At 45.6% G+C, this 12,147-nt stretch overlaps 1 protein-coding gene across 4 annotated transcripts in view; it reads right to left on the bottom strand.

The window, feature by feature from the left end:
* Window positions 1-633: 633 nt before the first annotated feature.
* The window catches only part of STX2 (syntaxin 2), a 31,305-nt gene continuing 19,791 nt past the window's right edge, over window positions 634-12,147 (bottom strand). For 3 of the 4 annotated variants that reach the window (XM_072802107.1, XM_072802108.1, XM_072802105.1), the window contains exons 6-11: window positions 11,300-11,408; window positions 10,136-10,209; window positions 9,887-10,024; window positions 7,773-7,883; window positions 5,918-6,043; window positions 634-2,709 (exon numbers count right to left, since the gene is read on the bottom strand). In XM_072802107.1, the coding sequence (XP_072658208.1) occupies window positions 5,963-6,043; window positions 7,773-7,883; window positions 9,887-10,024; window positions 10,136-10,209; window positions 11,300-11,408 (513 nt within the window). In that variant the 3' untranslated portion in view covers window positions 634-2,709; window positions 5,918-5,962. The remainder of the gene's footprint in view (window positions 2,710-5,917; window positions 6,044-7,772; window positions 7,884-9,886; window positions 10,025-10,135; window positions 10,210-11,299; window positions 11,409-12,147) is intronic. The other variant, XM_072802106.1, reaches the window with a different exon arrangement.

Here is a 12,147-nt window from a genome sequence, read left to right as displayed (position 1 = left end):
CTGGGGCCCCTCCCTGTCCTCAGAGTGGGCCAGTTTCAGACTCCCCCCAGAAGCTCCAGAGGGTTCAAATGAACAAAATCCATTACTTTACCTTCTAAACTACATATAAGAAGTACAAATGGAGGAGCTTACTGAATGTGTACATCAAGATGGCAATTAGAAAGGAGACACAGTGAGGAAGGGGCTTGGCAACCTGGCTCTACCACCTGCTCCCTCCAGGGCTGAGTTCACTTTCTTCTTTACAATTCTGGGTTTTGAACATCACTTTAGAATTTAAGGATTATGAATCTAGGAAATCCCACTTAAGAAAAATTCTGAAAGAGGATTAAGAAATACAGACAATGAACAGCTTGGGGCACTCCATCCCCCACCCCATTAACAAAGGAGAATCCGTCGAGTGGACATAAGCCTTTGAAGCCAGTGACTCTGAAGTATAACCCAAGTCCCCTGAATTAGCGTTTGTCATAAGCAGAGAACCCAGACAGGCTTCTCCACACGCACTGCTGACATCTGAGACGTGAGCACAGAGGAACTGTAATAACAACACAAATCATCAAATAATCAAAATGTATCAAAAGCCCTAACATCATCAAATCACATTACATTATGATACATAATAATGGCCACAAGTAATTTTCTTAGTAGAACAATTTATTAATGGATATGCAATTAAGTATCTCCCCAAATATCTTTCCAGAATTGACAAGACAGAAAGTAAATTTTTTTTTCGGTTCTCTGGCAGTTTTTTTTTTAATGTAAACATAAAATATTTGAAGAAATGATAAAAAGTAACACACAAACCTGTAGGTATATTTTTAAAAATCTCACCTCAAACAGGTGCTTGAGGCTTACACACACAGACGTGCTGCTGACATAAATGTTTATTTAAAAAGAAATCCGTAACTTCATCCACAAAAGCACAGATCCAGTAAGGCCTTCAGATGGAGGGTGAGTGGCCAGAACCACGCACTGGTATGAGGCAGAAGCAGGACTGGAGGAAGACGCAGGCCAGTATCCACAGGGACGCCATCTGCACACGGACATGATTACACAGACAGGTGCACAGAAGCTGTACTAATTCAAGCATGATTGCTAAATATTTAAAGATCCCTCAAGGCATGTTTCCAACATATGCACATGTCAGTGAGCACACCCCATTCACAGGCCATTTAAAGGTTTTTAAAAACACACGTGATAGCCAGAACACTCCTCTCCTAACACTGAGTACACAGTGGTAATCAGCAAACAGACGAAATGCATCCGTTCACACCTGAGTCTAAGCTAAGCCGCTGGATGCAGATGTTAGGGTGGAATGCAGAATTGTATTACATAAGGCAGTCTCCAAACTGCTCGATGTTCACAATTACTACATAAAATCAAAAATGTCTCCCTCAGTCAGAACTGACATCAGAACAGAGGCACAAACAGCAGTGAGTTAGTAACATTTTGAGCATCCTTCACATTCATTTACAACTCTGACCAGCTGCGATCTTGTCCACTTGCTAGTAAGACTCCTACGTTTTACAAGTCAAAAAATAAAACACATAGTATACTAAAAAACATTAATGGGCAATACAAATGTTTATCATAGATTCCTATCAACTTTGTGAATTCACTTTTGAGGTTCAGCAGAACAGTAAGCACTTAAAGCGCAGTTAAGCAATCTGTACACAGTTTATGGTTAGAAGAGTTAACGTCTGGAAATAATTTCTATGAGTTTAGAAAGCCTGAGATCTCGGTCTTCTCACCACCTTTGAAGTAAACAGGAGCACATAAACACTATTTCTAATGAATAAACACAAGGCCGTGGTCTTTCACAGTGCAGTAACTGATTTATTATCTCGGGCAGTGGACGTGAGTACAGAGGAGTGGACAGGAGTACAACAATGAGGGCTTTCCTGGGGGTGTCAGGTGCACTGGAACCTCACAAATCAGCATCAACAGAAGGCACTTGAAAGACTTTTCAGGGGCTTTGCAGCCCATGTGTGCTATGCCAACAGCAAACTGTAAACAGCTGTGCAAAGGAGGTTCTGATAATATTATGAAGTTTCTTTCAAAAGGCAATACTCAATATATAAAAATGGAGTAAATTAAGATGTTAATATATTAAACAATATAAACATTTAAAATTATAGATATCTTACAAAACAGCTCTGTGATAAAAATTTTTGTTGCAAACAAACACAAATTAAACACAGTACAAAAACGTCTCAATTAGCATGTTAGCTGGGAGGGGATAGGGAAGGAAAGCTCAGACCTGACATCTACGAGCTTCCTAACAAAATATTCCTTATTAAACTTCACATGCATTTTTAACACTGAAATATAAAAAAAAATTGAAATTTTCAATAATTCCTTATTTTAAGGCCATTGAAATAAGTTTCACATTGTTACATTTTTGTTGTGTGCTGCTCAGAGTCCAGGGATGTTTGGGGTAACTCGTCACACCCATCCCACACAGACTTCCCCTGAATGATGTGTCCCTTGAGTTTCCCCTGGCCTTCTCTAACCAGAGACCAGCACCCAGCACCACACGTCACAGTGCCTGGAGCTCAGTCCTGGACTGGGAGGACATGGACTTGCTGCAGGTGTGGTGTGACTCCAGAGAGAGTGGCTCTTGGGATCTGGCTGCTATGACAGTGTTGTTGCTAGGACAATTCCAAGGATCACAAGCAAAATAATTACACAAATAATAATGAACATCATTTTCTGAAAGATAAAGAAAAACATTAATTAATTTCCAAGGTATACAAAGAAAGAAATCATTAATGTCATTTCTTAACAAAATCCTCCTGGAATTTGAGAGTTTAAAATACAAGTCCTCCAGGTCACAGACAAGGGAGAGGTGGACAGGAAATGTGCACGGGCCAGCTGAGATATGCACATGTGTCTGTTATGCTAAGGGGATGCAGTAAGTGAAAACAGGTGGTGTCAAAACAGCTACTTGCTCCCGGGGCAAAGGCAACGCCTCCCTGGTGCCCTGTGGGCCCTTAATGAACACTTCCTACTGATCATACTAGTTGCAGACTGCGTTTCCTGGGGCGCACTGCACATCCTTTCAAGACTTTCTTTTACATGTTTTAAATTTAAATTTGATTTGCCAACATATAGCATATCACCCAGTGCACATCCCATCAAGTGCCCTCCTCAGTGCCCATCACCCAGTCACCCCATCCCCCCGCCCACCTCCCCTTCCACCACCCCTTGTTCGTTTCCCAGAATTAGAAGTCTCTCATGTCCTGTCTCCCTCTCTGATTTTTCCTACCCAGTTCCCCTCCTTTTCCCTATAATCCCTTTCACTAGATGAAGGTCCCGTCTGCTGACAGCTTCCTTAGCCGTGTTTTGCCCAAGGCACACGTGCAGTCTGTAAGAAACCCAGGAGGTCCAGGAGGGTCTTCCACCACATCCCCGCCCCCAGGCAACAGCACTGCGCTAGGTTCAGTTAACAAGCAACCCTGCCCAGAGGGAAGCTAAACCACCTGTGGCTCAAGGAACCTGCTCTCCTCCCAGGACTTGGGAGAAGTCACAACAATGAAGGGCACCCCTGCTGCAGGATGCTGCAGGACACTGAGGCAGGGCCATCTCCCTAACTGACCATCAGCCCGTGCAGGCCTCACCGCGACTCCAAGGTAGCATGTGCACCAGGAGCTCTGGCAGCCACCAAGCTCTCAACAGTCCGTGGGCCAGGCCCTCGGGAACCTTTCAGTCAGCGACTCGGGGGGCGAGGGAGCATGGCCCTGGGGACGTCCCCTCTCGTCTGAGCTGCACATGTTGCTGGCATGAGGACCACAGCCCCAGCTTCATCCCACCACAGCCCCGTGAACTCCACTCAGCACCTCAATCCGAGCCTGTGGTCCCATCTTCCTTCCCACCGGCAGCCACCCTTCAGGTTCAGTGCCTGCTCATGCACTTGAGGTCCCCAGGGAAAACCAGCCACCCTGCCCGAGAGCTCGGACTTTCCCTGCCCACAGTACTTGCTCTGTGGGGGTCTGGGCACTGTGCACACGTCTCCTTCCTTTCCCACTGGCTTGAGGAGGTGCTCTCCCAAACTCCCACACCCCAGATGCCACAGACTGCACCACATTCTTGTCTGACACCCTAACAGCTCCAGCCAAACACATGCCTGCCCCCCACCCCTTAGTGGGCAGAGCACAGCCCAGGGCACTAGCCCTGTTCTGGGGTAAAGTTATGGCTTGACCCCCTAGGAGACATAAACCATGGGCACAGCACGCTCTCCACCTGTCTCCAGATAGGACATCGACCATCCTGGCCACGCTGCAGGCTGTGGGATTAGGATCACCTCCACAGTGTGCCCACACTCTGTGTCTGGCCTACTGGGAGGGTCTGCTGAACTATTTGCTGAAAGAATAAGTTAATTTTTCCAAAGTATTATAGGTATCAACCACTGCATTTCTATAAAAAAAAATTGTTGGTGTGCACTTTGGTGTGTTTTTATTAATGAGGGCTGTCCTATGTTCATATTGAAAGACATGAGGGTACACCAGCCATGCAGGCCCAGGGCCCACAGTAAGCCCACTGCTCCCCCAAGAATCACACTGAAAAACCTGCTTTTATTCAATGGCCTTACCAAACACCATTACTGGGTCCAATCTAAAAATCATTTTTAATCTTTGCTATAACCATACTATGAACACCAGGAAAAATTAAGAAAATACATATCCAAAACAATCATAAAAATATTTTTAAATGCAATTATGTTAGTGAAGGAAATTATATACGCTATTTTTCCAGCAGAGCTAACAGGACAGCATCAGGAAAGTCACATCAATGTCCTAACAGAGTGCTAAGCCTCCTTCCCTTTTTTTTTTTTTTTTAAGCCTCCTTCCTTCTAAAGAACAAACTTCAACCAACTCACCATCCCCAAGCCTATTTCTGAAACAAGTTCCAGTGTGATCTTGTGGCGCATGAGGGCAGCACATGGACCGCGCTAGCTTCTCCCCACACGCAGCACGCACCCAGGGCCTCCGGGGTGCACTCAGGGACAGAACTCTCACAGGCTGACAACAGTGGTGGAGCCGCACACAGACCTCCTCTCTAGTCTGCTGTCTGTCCTGGGGCTGCAGTGGCTCTCACGACAAAAGAATGAGCTCCTCCAGGGCAGCCGTCAGCACCCCAAAATGGGGGCACTGGCACGCTAGGCCGAGGGGCTCAGCACACCAGCCAGCATTCTCACCGGAGCGCTCCCATGGGGAGGAGGCTCCCAAATGAACAAGAGACCCGAGGGGAAACATAAAATGTACTGAAGTTTGGGGAAAGATGACATAACGGTGGACAAAAACACTTTCATCAGTAATTATCTTTTCTCCTCAGAATCCCTGAACTACCAGGCATGCTAACTGAACAGTCTGCTTCTGTAAGGAAGTATGGGAAAATCACTGGAGTTGGCACAGGGGCACCAGCGAGAGGAAGGACTTTCAGGCCCTAGACTTTTCCAGAGAACTCTGCTTCCACTCCTTCCAACCCACAGTAACACCACCAGTGGGTAGATCGCACAAAGAAACTTTCAGGTATTGCAGCTATTCCAAAAGCTAAAAACTTAAAAGGTACATTCAACTATTAAATGCCAGTTCAAGGAGAAAGTGCCTCTGTGCTGTAGTCGCTACATGGAGCATGAGTGCACCTTGGGCAGGAGTGCAAGGGACCCAGAGGCTTTAACAGGCCACATGAGATAGAGGCCTCTGTTTAGAGATGACCCTCTACCAGCCCATTAACCTTCAGTACCCGTGGTAGCCGGACTGGCCTCTGCAGCCAGGGACACGCACTGCCAAGTGATACTCCTGGCCCCGCTCTGCTCTGCTGGCAGGCTGGTAGGACTTGTAAGTACATTAAAATTGAGCAAGCATTACTACTAGCTCATCAGCAAAGTTAATAAGTAGATTAGTTGTTAGTTACTTACTGCCTCGCTGGCAGGGGGGCATGCACATGGACGTGATCCACATCATCATTTGCCAACTGATAAACCAATAATTAGAGCAATTACAGCAACCAGAGCCACTGACACAGCTACAATTATCCACTTTTTCTGTCAAAGAAAAGCAAGCTGATTACATTATGGTAATTTCCTATCACACCACATTAGAAGACATCATTCACTGAAAGTAAAACAATCCACAGGAATCGGTTTTAAAATCTAAGTTACAGGACATCTGATTCATTGTTTGACAGTCTTTAGTTCTTAAAAGGGTGATGTTTAATTTCACAGGTCAGACGGCTTGGAGATGAATGGCTCTAGAACCCTGAGGATATCCATTTCCATCAATGAGATGGACGCAGCTCCATCTACAGGTCACAGTATCTGGGTAAGTTTCCCGGGCTGAGACCCACGACAGTCCTGGGACAGAGCTACAGGGCCAGTTCAGGACAACAGGAGACCAGCAATGTAGGGAATAAGCTCACCCTCTTCTGTTCCACTTGTGTTCACTGCCAGCAGTTAAACCCTTCACTGCTCCCACCATACCCCAGAAAACACAGCACCCCCAGTGCAGGGGAGAAAGTAGGAGCCCAGGAGGGGGACAGCTGCCATCTGGGGAGCAGAGTGAGAAGTCTGAACAAGTGGTGTCAGCTGTTTCCCTGCAGAAATGGTGACAATTCTTGACCCAGGCCCACCTCTCTGAGCAGGTGACACTGTGCGGCACAGTGAGGCTTGCCCAGTGGATAAGTCTGTACTTCCCAGTAGGGCTGTTATCTTTGTAAAACCCATCAACTGTTCATGAACATGTCCACTGGACTGATGTGCTGGTTATGTCACAGTGAAATGAAGCAATCTGCCCTTGGTGAGTGACTTTTACAGGAAGTCGGCTAAGAACTCACCTGTGGACCTCAGGACCTCACTTCATGGAGGAGTACTTTTAAAAAGTGTGAATACAGAATAACATCACAAGCAGTTCTCATGTTCCAAAGAACGAACACAGATATGCCCAAGAGAAAGCAGAGTGTGGTGCCCTACAGTTTGAGAGTGGAGCCCAGGCATGCCCCTGAGTGGAGGCCAGCACCCTGCCCAGTGCACTCTGCACCCTGACCCTTCCCTTCCTCCCAGCACTCTGGAACTGCCTCCTTACAAGACTGCCATGGGCAGTGCAAGGGAAACCACCCAACCAGAAAGACCCTGTGAACCCTCACAGCCCTCTACCAGGACAGGGAAGCAGTGGTGTGTGCTTTGTGTGGGCCTTCTCCACTCTGGGAAGAAGGAAGCCAAGAATTACCAGACCAGGACCCCCATGGAACATAGAGAGCTTCCTTGTCCCTGAGTCAGAGCTTAATTCTGTCATTTCACTGTTTTCTTAGAAGAGCTTTGCTCACACACCACACACTCGGGATTCAGGTAAACTCATTCACAAAGCTTGAACTCGGAGCCACATAGCACATGTCCAGTCTCAGCAGCGCCCTTCACCCTCCAAACCAGAGAATTAGCAAGCAACCCAAGGAAAGAAGCCACGGTTCACTGAACAAAGTGTGTAACCAACAGCTTCTAAAATTCCCATCCTGTTAGCTCTCCATCCCCCTCCAGATAGTGGCACAGGGGCCTCTGGAGAAACATGAGGTCAGCCACTCAGAACATAAAGGTCACAGAACACATTTGCCTACATAACCTTCAAAAATTTTTAGCAAAATCATCACTTCAGTTTTAAAGTGAAATAAGAATATAAGAATTTATTTACTGGAAGACCTTTAAAGGAGGACTACGTGGACATATTACACTTAAAGCCAAATGAAGAGAAGAATGCACCTTAATTCTTAAAAACCAAACTCACCCTTCTAGCTTTGCTGTGATATTTAATAGCTTTCTTTGTTTCTTCTTTAGCATGCTCTACGTAGTCTGTGGCGTTCATAACGTTTTTTTCTATGTTGTTGATCATTTCACCCTTAAAACAAAGTTTCAGATTCAGAGAATGTTTTTGAATGACCTGAGCACATATCTTAAGGCAGATAGAGAGCACTGATAAAGTGCTCACATGGATGTCATATGCAAGGAGTGAGCACCAAATGTTGCTCACATTTACAAAAAGATGAGAATGTTATAAACATGCCAACACAAAGTAATCAAAATTTATACTTTAAAAAGATTGAATGAGGATGAGAGGGTCGGGTGACAATGCAGATGATTAAAGGCGTATCAAGCCCATTCTGAGAGGTGCTCTCGCATGGGAGTGCCTTTTGAAGGTGAGCACAGTCTGACACCTTCCCAGCACGCACGCACACACACACAATGTATAATGACGTCGTTTCCAGTGGGTGGAAAACTGTGGTGATTTCTTTAAATGTCAGTAAACTTAGACCACCATCTGCTTAATATTAAGTAGACTAGATGAAGGAAGAGTATGGGTGAGGAGAGTGCAGGGAGGTGGATGGAAGGGGAACCATACCTGCCTCCGTGTCCACAGCACACACAGTCTGCAGCAGTGACAGTACAGCAGTGGGAAATGATGTACAATTACCTCATGTGTTGAAACCTCAAGCTTACTAGCAGTTCTGACTATGCACACAGTTTGAGTTAAAGAAGTAAAAATAACACAATACCAACAAACTTCTAAAAGGAGACATGGTGAAACAAAACTGATACAGCCATCTTCCTACTGAAGCTTAAGGTCATACATGGGGTGTAGAACCATCAAGATTAAAGTCTCTGGTACTCTAAAATCTTTCAAAATTACTAACACAACATACTGTCCTTACTGCCTAGTGGCTCTCTTCAGAATACTCCCTGAAAATACAAAGCTGGCAGAAACTTCTAGTGTGGGGAAGCAAGGGCTCCACCCCATGAACCCGCCCCCTGCCCCAGGGGCTACTGGTTTTTCCCAGAAATCACACAGAACCTGAGATTTCCACATATTTTTATGATAAACCTCCTCAAAATCAACAGTGTTCTTCCAAAGGTCAGTGACATGGAGAAAGAGTCCTATACAGGATGGACTTCCTGTCCTCCCTCACATAATCCAGAAAATAAACTGATCAGGTTCAAAACATCTCAGCAGACTGCTCCTCCCAGAGCAGATTCCAAAACTAGCCTTTGGGGGCATGAGGACACAATCTACCTAAGACACAGACACAGACACTCCCATGGCATGGGCATCAACACAATTCTAACCCCTGAATCAGTGGATGGCCACATGCAGGCTTCACTCCATCTTGGAAACATCACCAAGAGCCTGATTCAGGTCCAGGAGTCAGAACGAACATATCCACACACCTAACAGGACACACCAACTTGTATCTTATGCTGGATTTTGGATTTTGTGAGGAACTGCCTATGCTCCTTCCATCCTCACATCCCTGGTTGATCATGAACTATAGCTCCCAGCTTATTCTTTTAAACATTTCTGCCAATTATCATTCTAACACACACTCCTTTCAGACACTTGAAAATACATGTACTTTAGAGAAGAAAATTAAAATCCCCACCATCTCACTGTTATTATACTATTTGGTATATTTCTTTCCTTCTATGAATACTATTTTATGGAGCCGAGTTCATGCCACAGACATACACATGTGTGCAAGCATAATCTAGGATAACACAGATGTGTGTATACATAGACACGTAAGATTTTGTATCTCCCCCTTCACCTATAATTCCAACACTATATTTCTATGTCTTTCTAAAAATCCCTCTAAACTAAAGTCTGCCACCTGTGGCTGCCTAGTAAGTTGTCCAGCAGACACACGGAATTTAAGTAAGGAAGCCAATCCCGTACTGTTGAGTATTTAAGCATTCCTGTCTCACAATATAACTGCAATCAACTTCTGAGGAGAGTGCAGGGAGGTGGATGGATCCAAAATCCTGGCTTTCTCGGCTATACTGGAATCTCATGTGAGAATTCACGAGTCCATGCCACCGTACCAGAGACAGGGACATGTGTGCAGATACCTGGGTCTCCACGAACATAGCCATGTCCGTGAACATCTCATGCAGCTCCCGGATGCTGGTCTCTAGCTTCATGATGTCCTTGTGACGAGACTCAATTTCATTGAGAGCTTGTCTAGTAATTTGTGAATCTGATATAATCTTTGGAAAACAAACACAAAAGAGAAATACTGATGAACTCAGGGCCGCTTTGGAAATCAAATGCAGGTCAAGTGCATGCAGGCGTGCAGCCGCAACCTCCCAGGTACTCACGTCTGCCGTGAAGACAGAAGGACTTCCACTCTCCAGCATCTCCTCCAGCTCATCATCTGTTGTGGTTCTTCCAGCTGCAAGATGAACAGAGCCTCCACTCAGGACATGCCAACACTTACAAATAACTTTTTCAACTGTTAAGTTAGCAACTAAAATCTGAATTGTCAACATTTTCAAACAATGTTTTTCTGGCAGATTGATAGAGGCTAGGGCTCCACAGAAAAGGTGCAGAGAGTGAAAGACGGTAGGTAGTTCTGGGGGCAACAAAGATGTTCTACAACTGTGTGATACACTAAAGCTGCTGACCTGTATCCTTTGCACATCATCGTCATGGCATAGAATTATATTTCAGTAAAGTCGCTGAAATGCCATTTGATGAAGTTCCCACTTGTGGTTGTTCCAGGCTCCCCAAGTCCCTAGGGAGGTGTGCACAGCCCCAGTGGCCACCTAGCCCATCATGAGCTTGGGCCCTGGCTGTGGAGCCCTAGTCTTCGCTCACAGGGAGGTGGCCCACCTGACTGACCTTTACATGATCAGCAAACTGCCTCCTGCCCAGAGGGAGGCCCAAGCCCCCCTTCCCAGGCTGATGGCTTTGCATGCATCCTTTTATGGCAAGCTGGTACAAAGGGCAGTCTGTGCTGCCTCGCCCTATATGCAGTGCCCTGAGGCCCACAGAGACCATATCTGCCCCCCTGTTGGGGGCAACAGGAAAGTGTGTGAAGTGATGATAGCTGAAAGTGTTCCAAATCTGATTAGCACTCTAAGAATAATGCTAATTAGAAAGTAATTTAAAATCCAGGGACACCTGGGTGGTTCAGCAGTTGAGCATCTGCCTCTGGCTCAGGGCATGATCCTGGGATCCGGGATCGAGTCCCACATCGGGCTCCTTGTGGGGAGCCTGCTTCTCCCTCTACCTATGTCTCTGCCTCTCTCTGTTCCTCTCATAAATAAATAAAATCCTTTAAAAAAAAATCCATTTACCAAGGATTTTCTGAAGGATGTAAATAAAGAAAAAGTTTTGGTGATTCAATGAACTGGAAGCTACAAGAAAGCTTAGGTTTTGCAATATTGGCAAAAAAAAAGATGGAATGTTTACAGTACTTTGATGTCAGAACTTCAGAAAAAAATATGCTTTTAACAAAAGTAGCATTTTCCTTTACTCACTAATTTCTAGCTGACGCTGAATCCGTCCTTTGCTTCGGTCCCGGAACAGCGTCTGTGCCTCGTTATATTCCGTCATCACTTCTACAAACTTCCGAGATAGTACAGAATGCTATTAAACATGGGAAAAATTAAATTAATACACAATAGTCATTTCTTCTGCTGAAAGTGACATACAAAACATTGTATCAGGTAAACTACAACTGTTACAGGAGCAGCAACCACACTGAGAGCTGCACAAGCACCACCGTGCTGGACTCTCCCAGCACCTGTTACTTAATGGGTGGACATCATGACTCAGAGCTTGCCACCACTCCCCGCTGACCAGATGGAGCCTGGCACCTCAGCTGGCACCCCAGAGCCTGCACAGTGCCCCCCCCTTGTCAAACAGAAGCAAGCAGCCTGGACCCCCTTGTCTGCACACCACACCTCACCTCACCCCACACCCTCTAGGGATTCTAATAATTCAGATAACACTGCTCTCCAGAGCAGAACTCTGTGGATGGATGAATACGTTTTTTTCTTCATAATAAGGAAGTCATCTGTAGAGATCACCTCCTTTTCTGCAGAGATGTCATAAGGATCAATGTGACATAAAGATGAATTTGAAAGGAAATAGAGGGCAGCCGGGGTGGCTGAACGGTTTAGCGCCACCTTCAGCCCAGGACGTGATCCTGGAGTCCTGGGATTGAGTCCCACGTAGGGCTCCCTGCATGGAGCCTGCTTCTCCCTCTGCCTGTGTCTCTGCCTCTCTCTCTCTCTCTCTCTGTCTCTCATGAATAAATAAATAAAATCTTTAAAAAAAAAAAAGGAAATAGAGAAAGACTTATTCTTCACATCACTTCGGTCTG

Source organism: Canis lupus, chromosome 27 (assembly GCF_048164855.1).
Source record: "Canis lupus baileyi chromosome 27, mCanLup2.hap1, whole genome shotgun sequence".
In the NCBI taxonomy this organism is placed as follows: Eukaryota; Metazoa; Chordata; class Mammalia; order Carnivora; family Canidae; genus Canis; species Canis lupus.
This window is presented reverse-complemented; position numbering and strand designations above follow the sequence as displayed.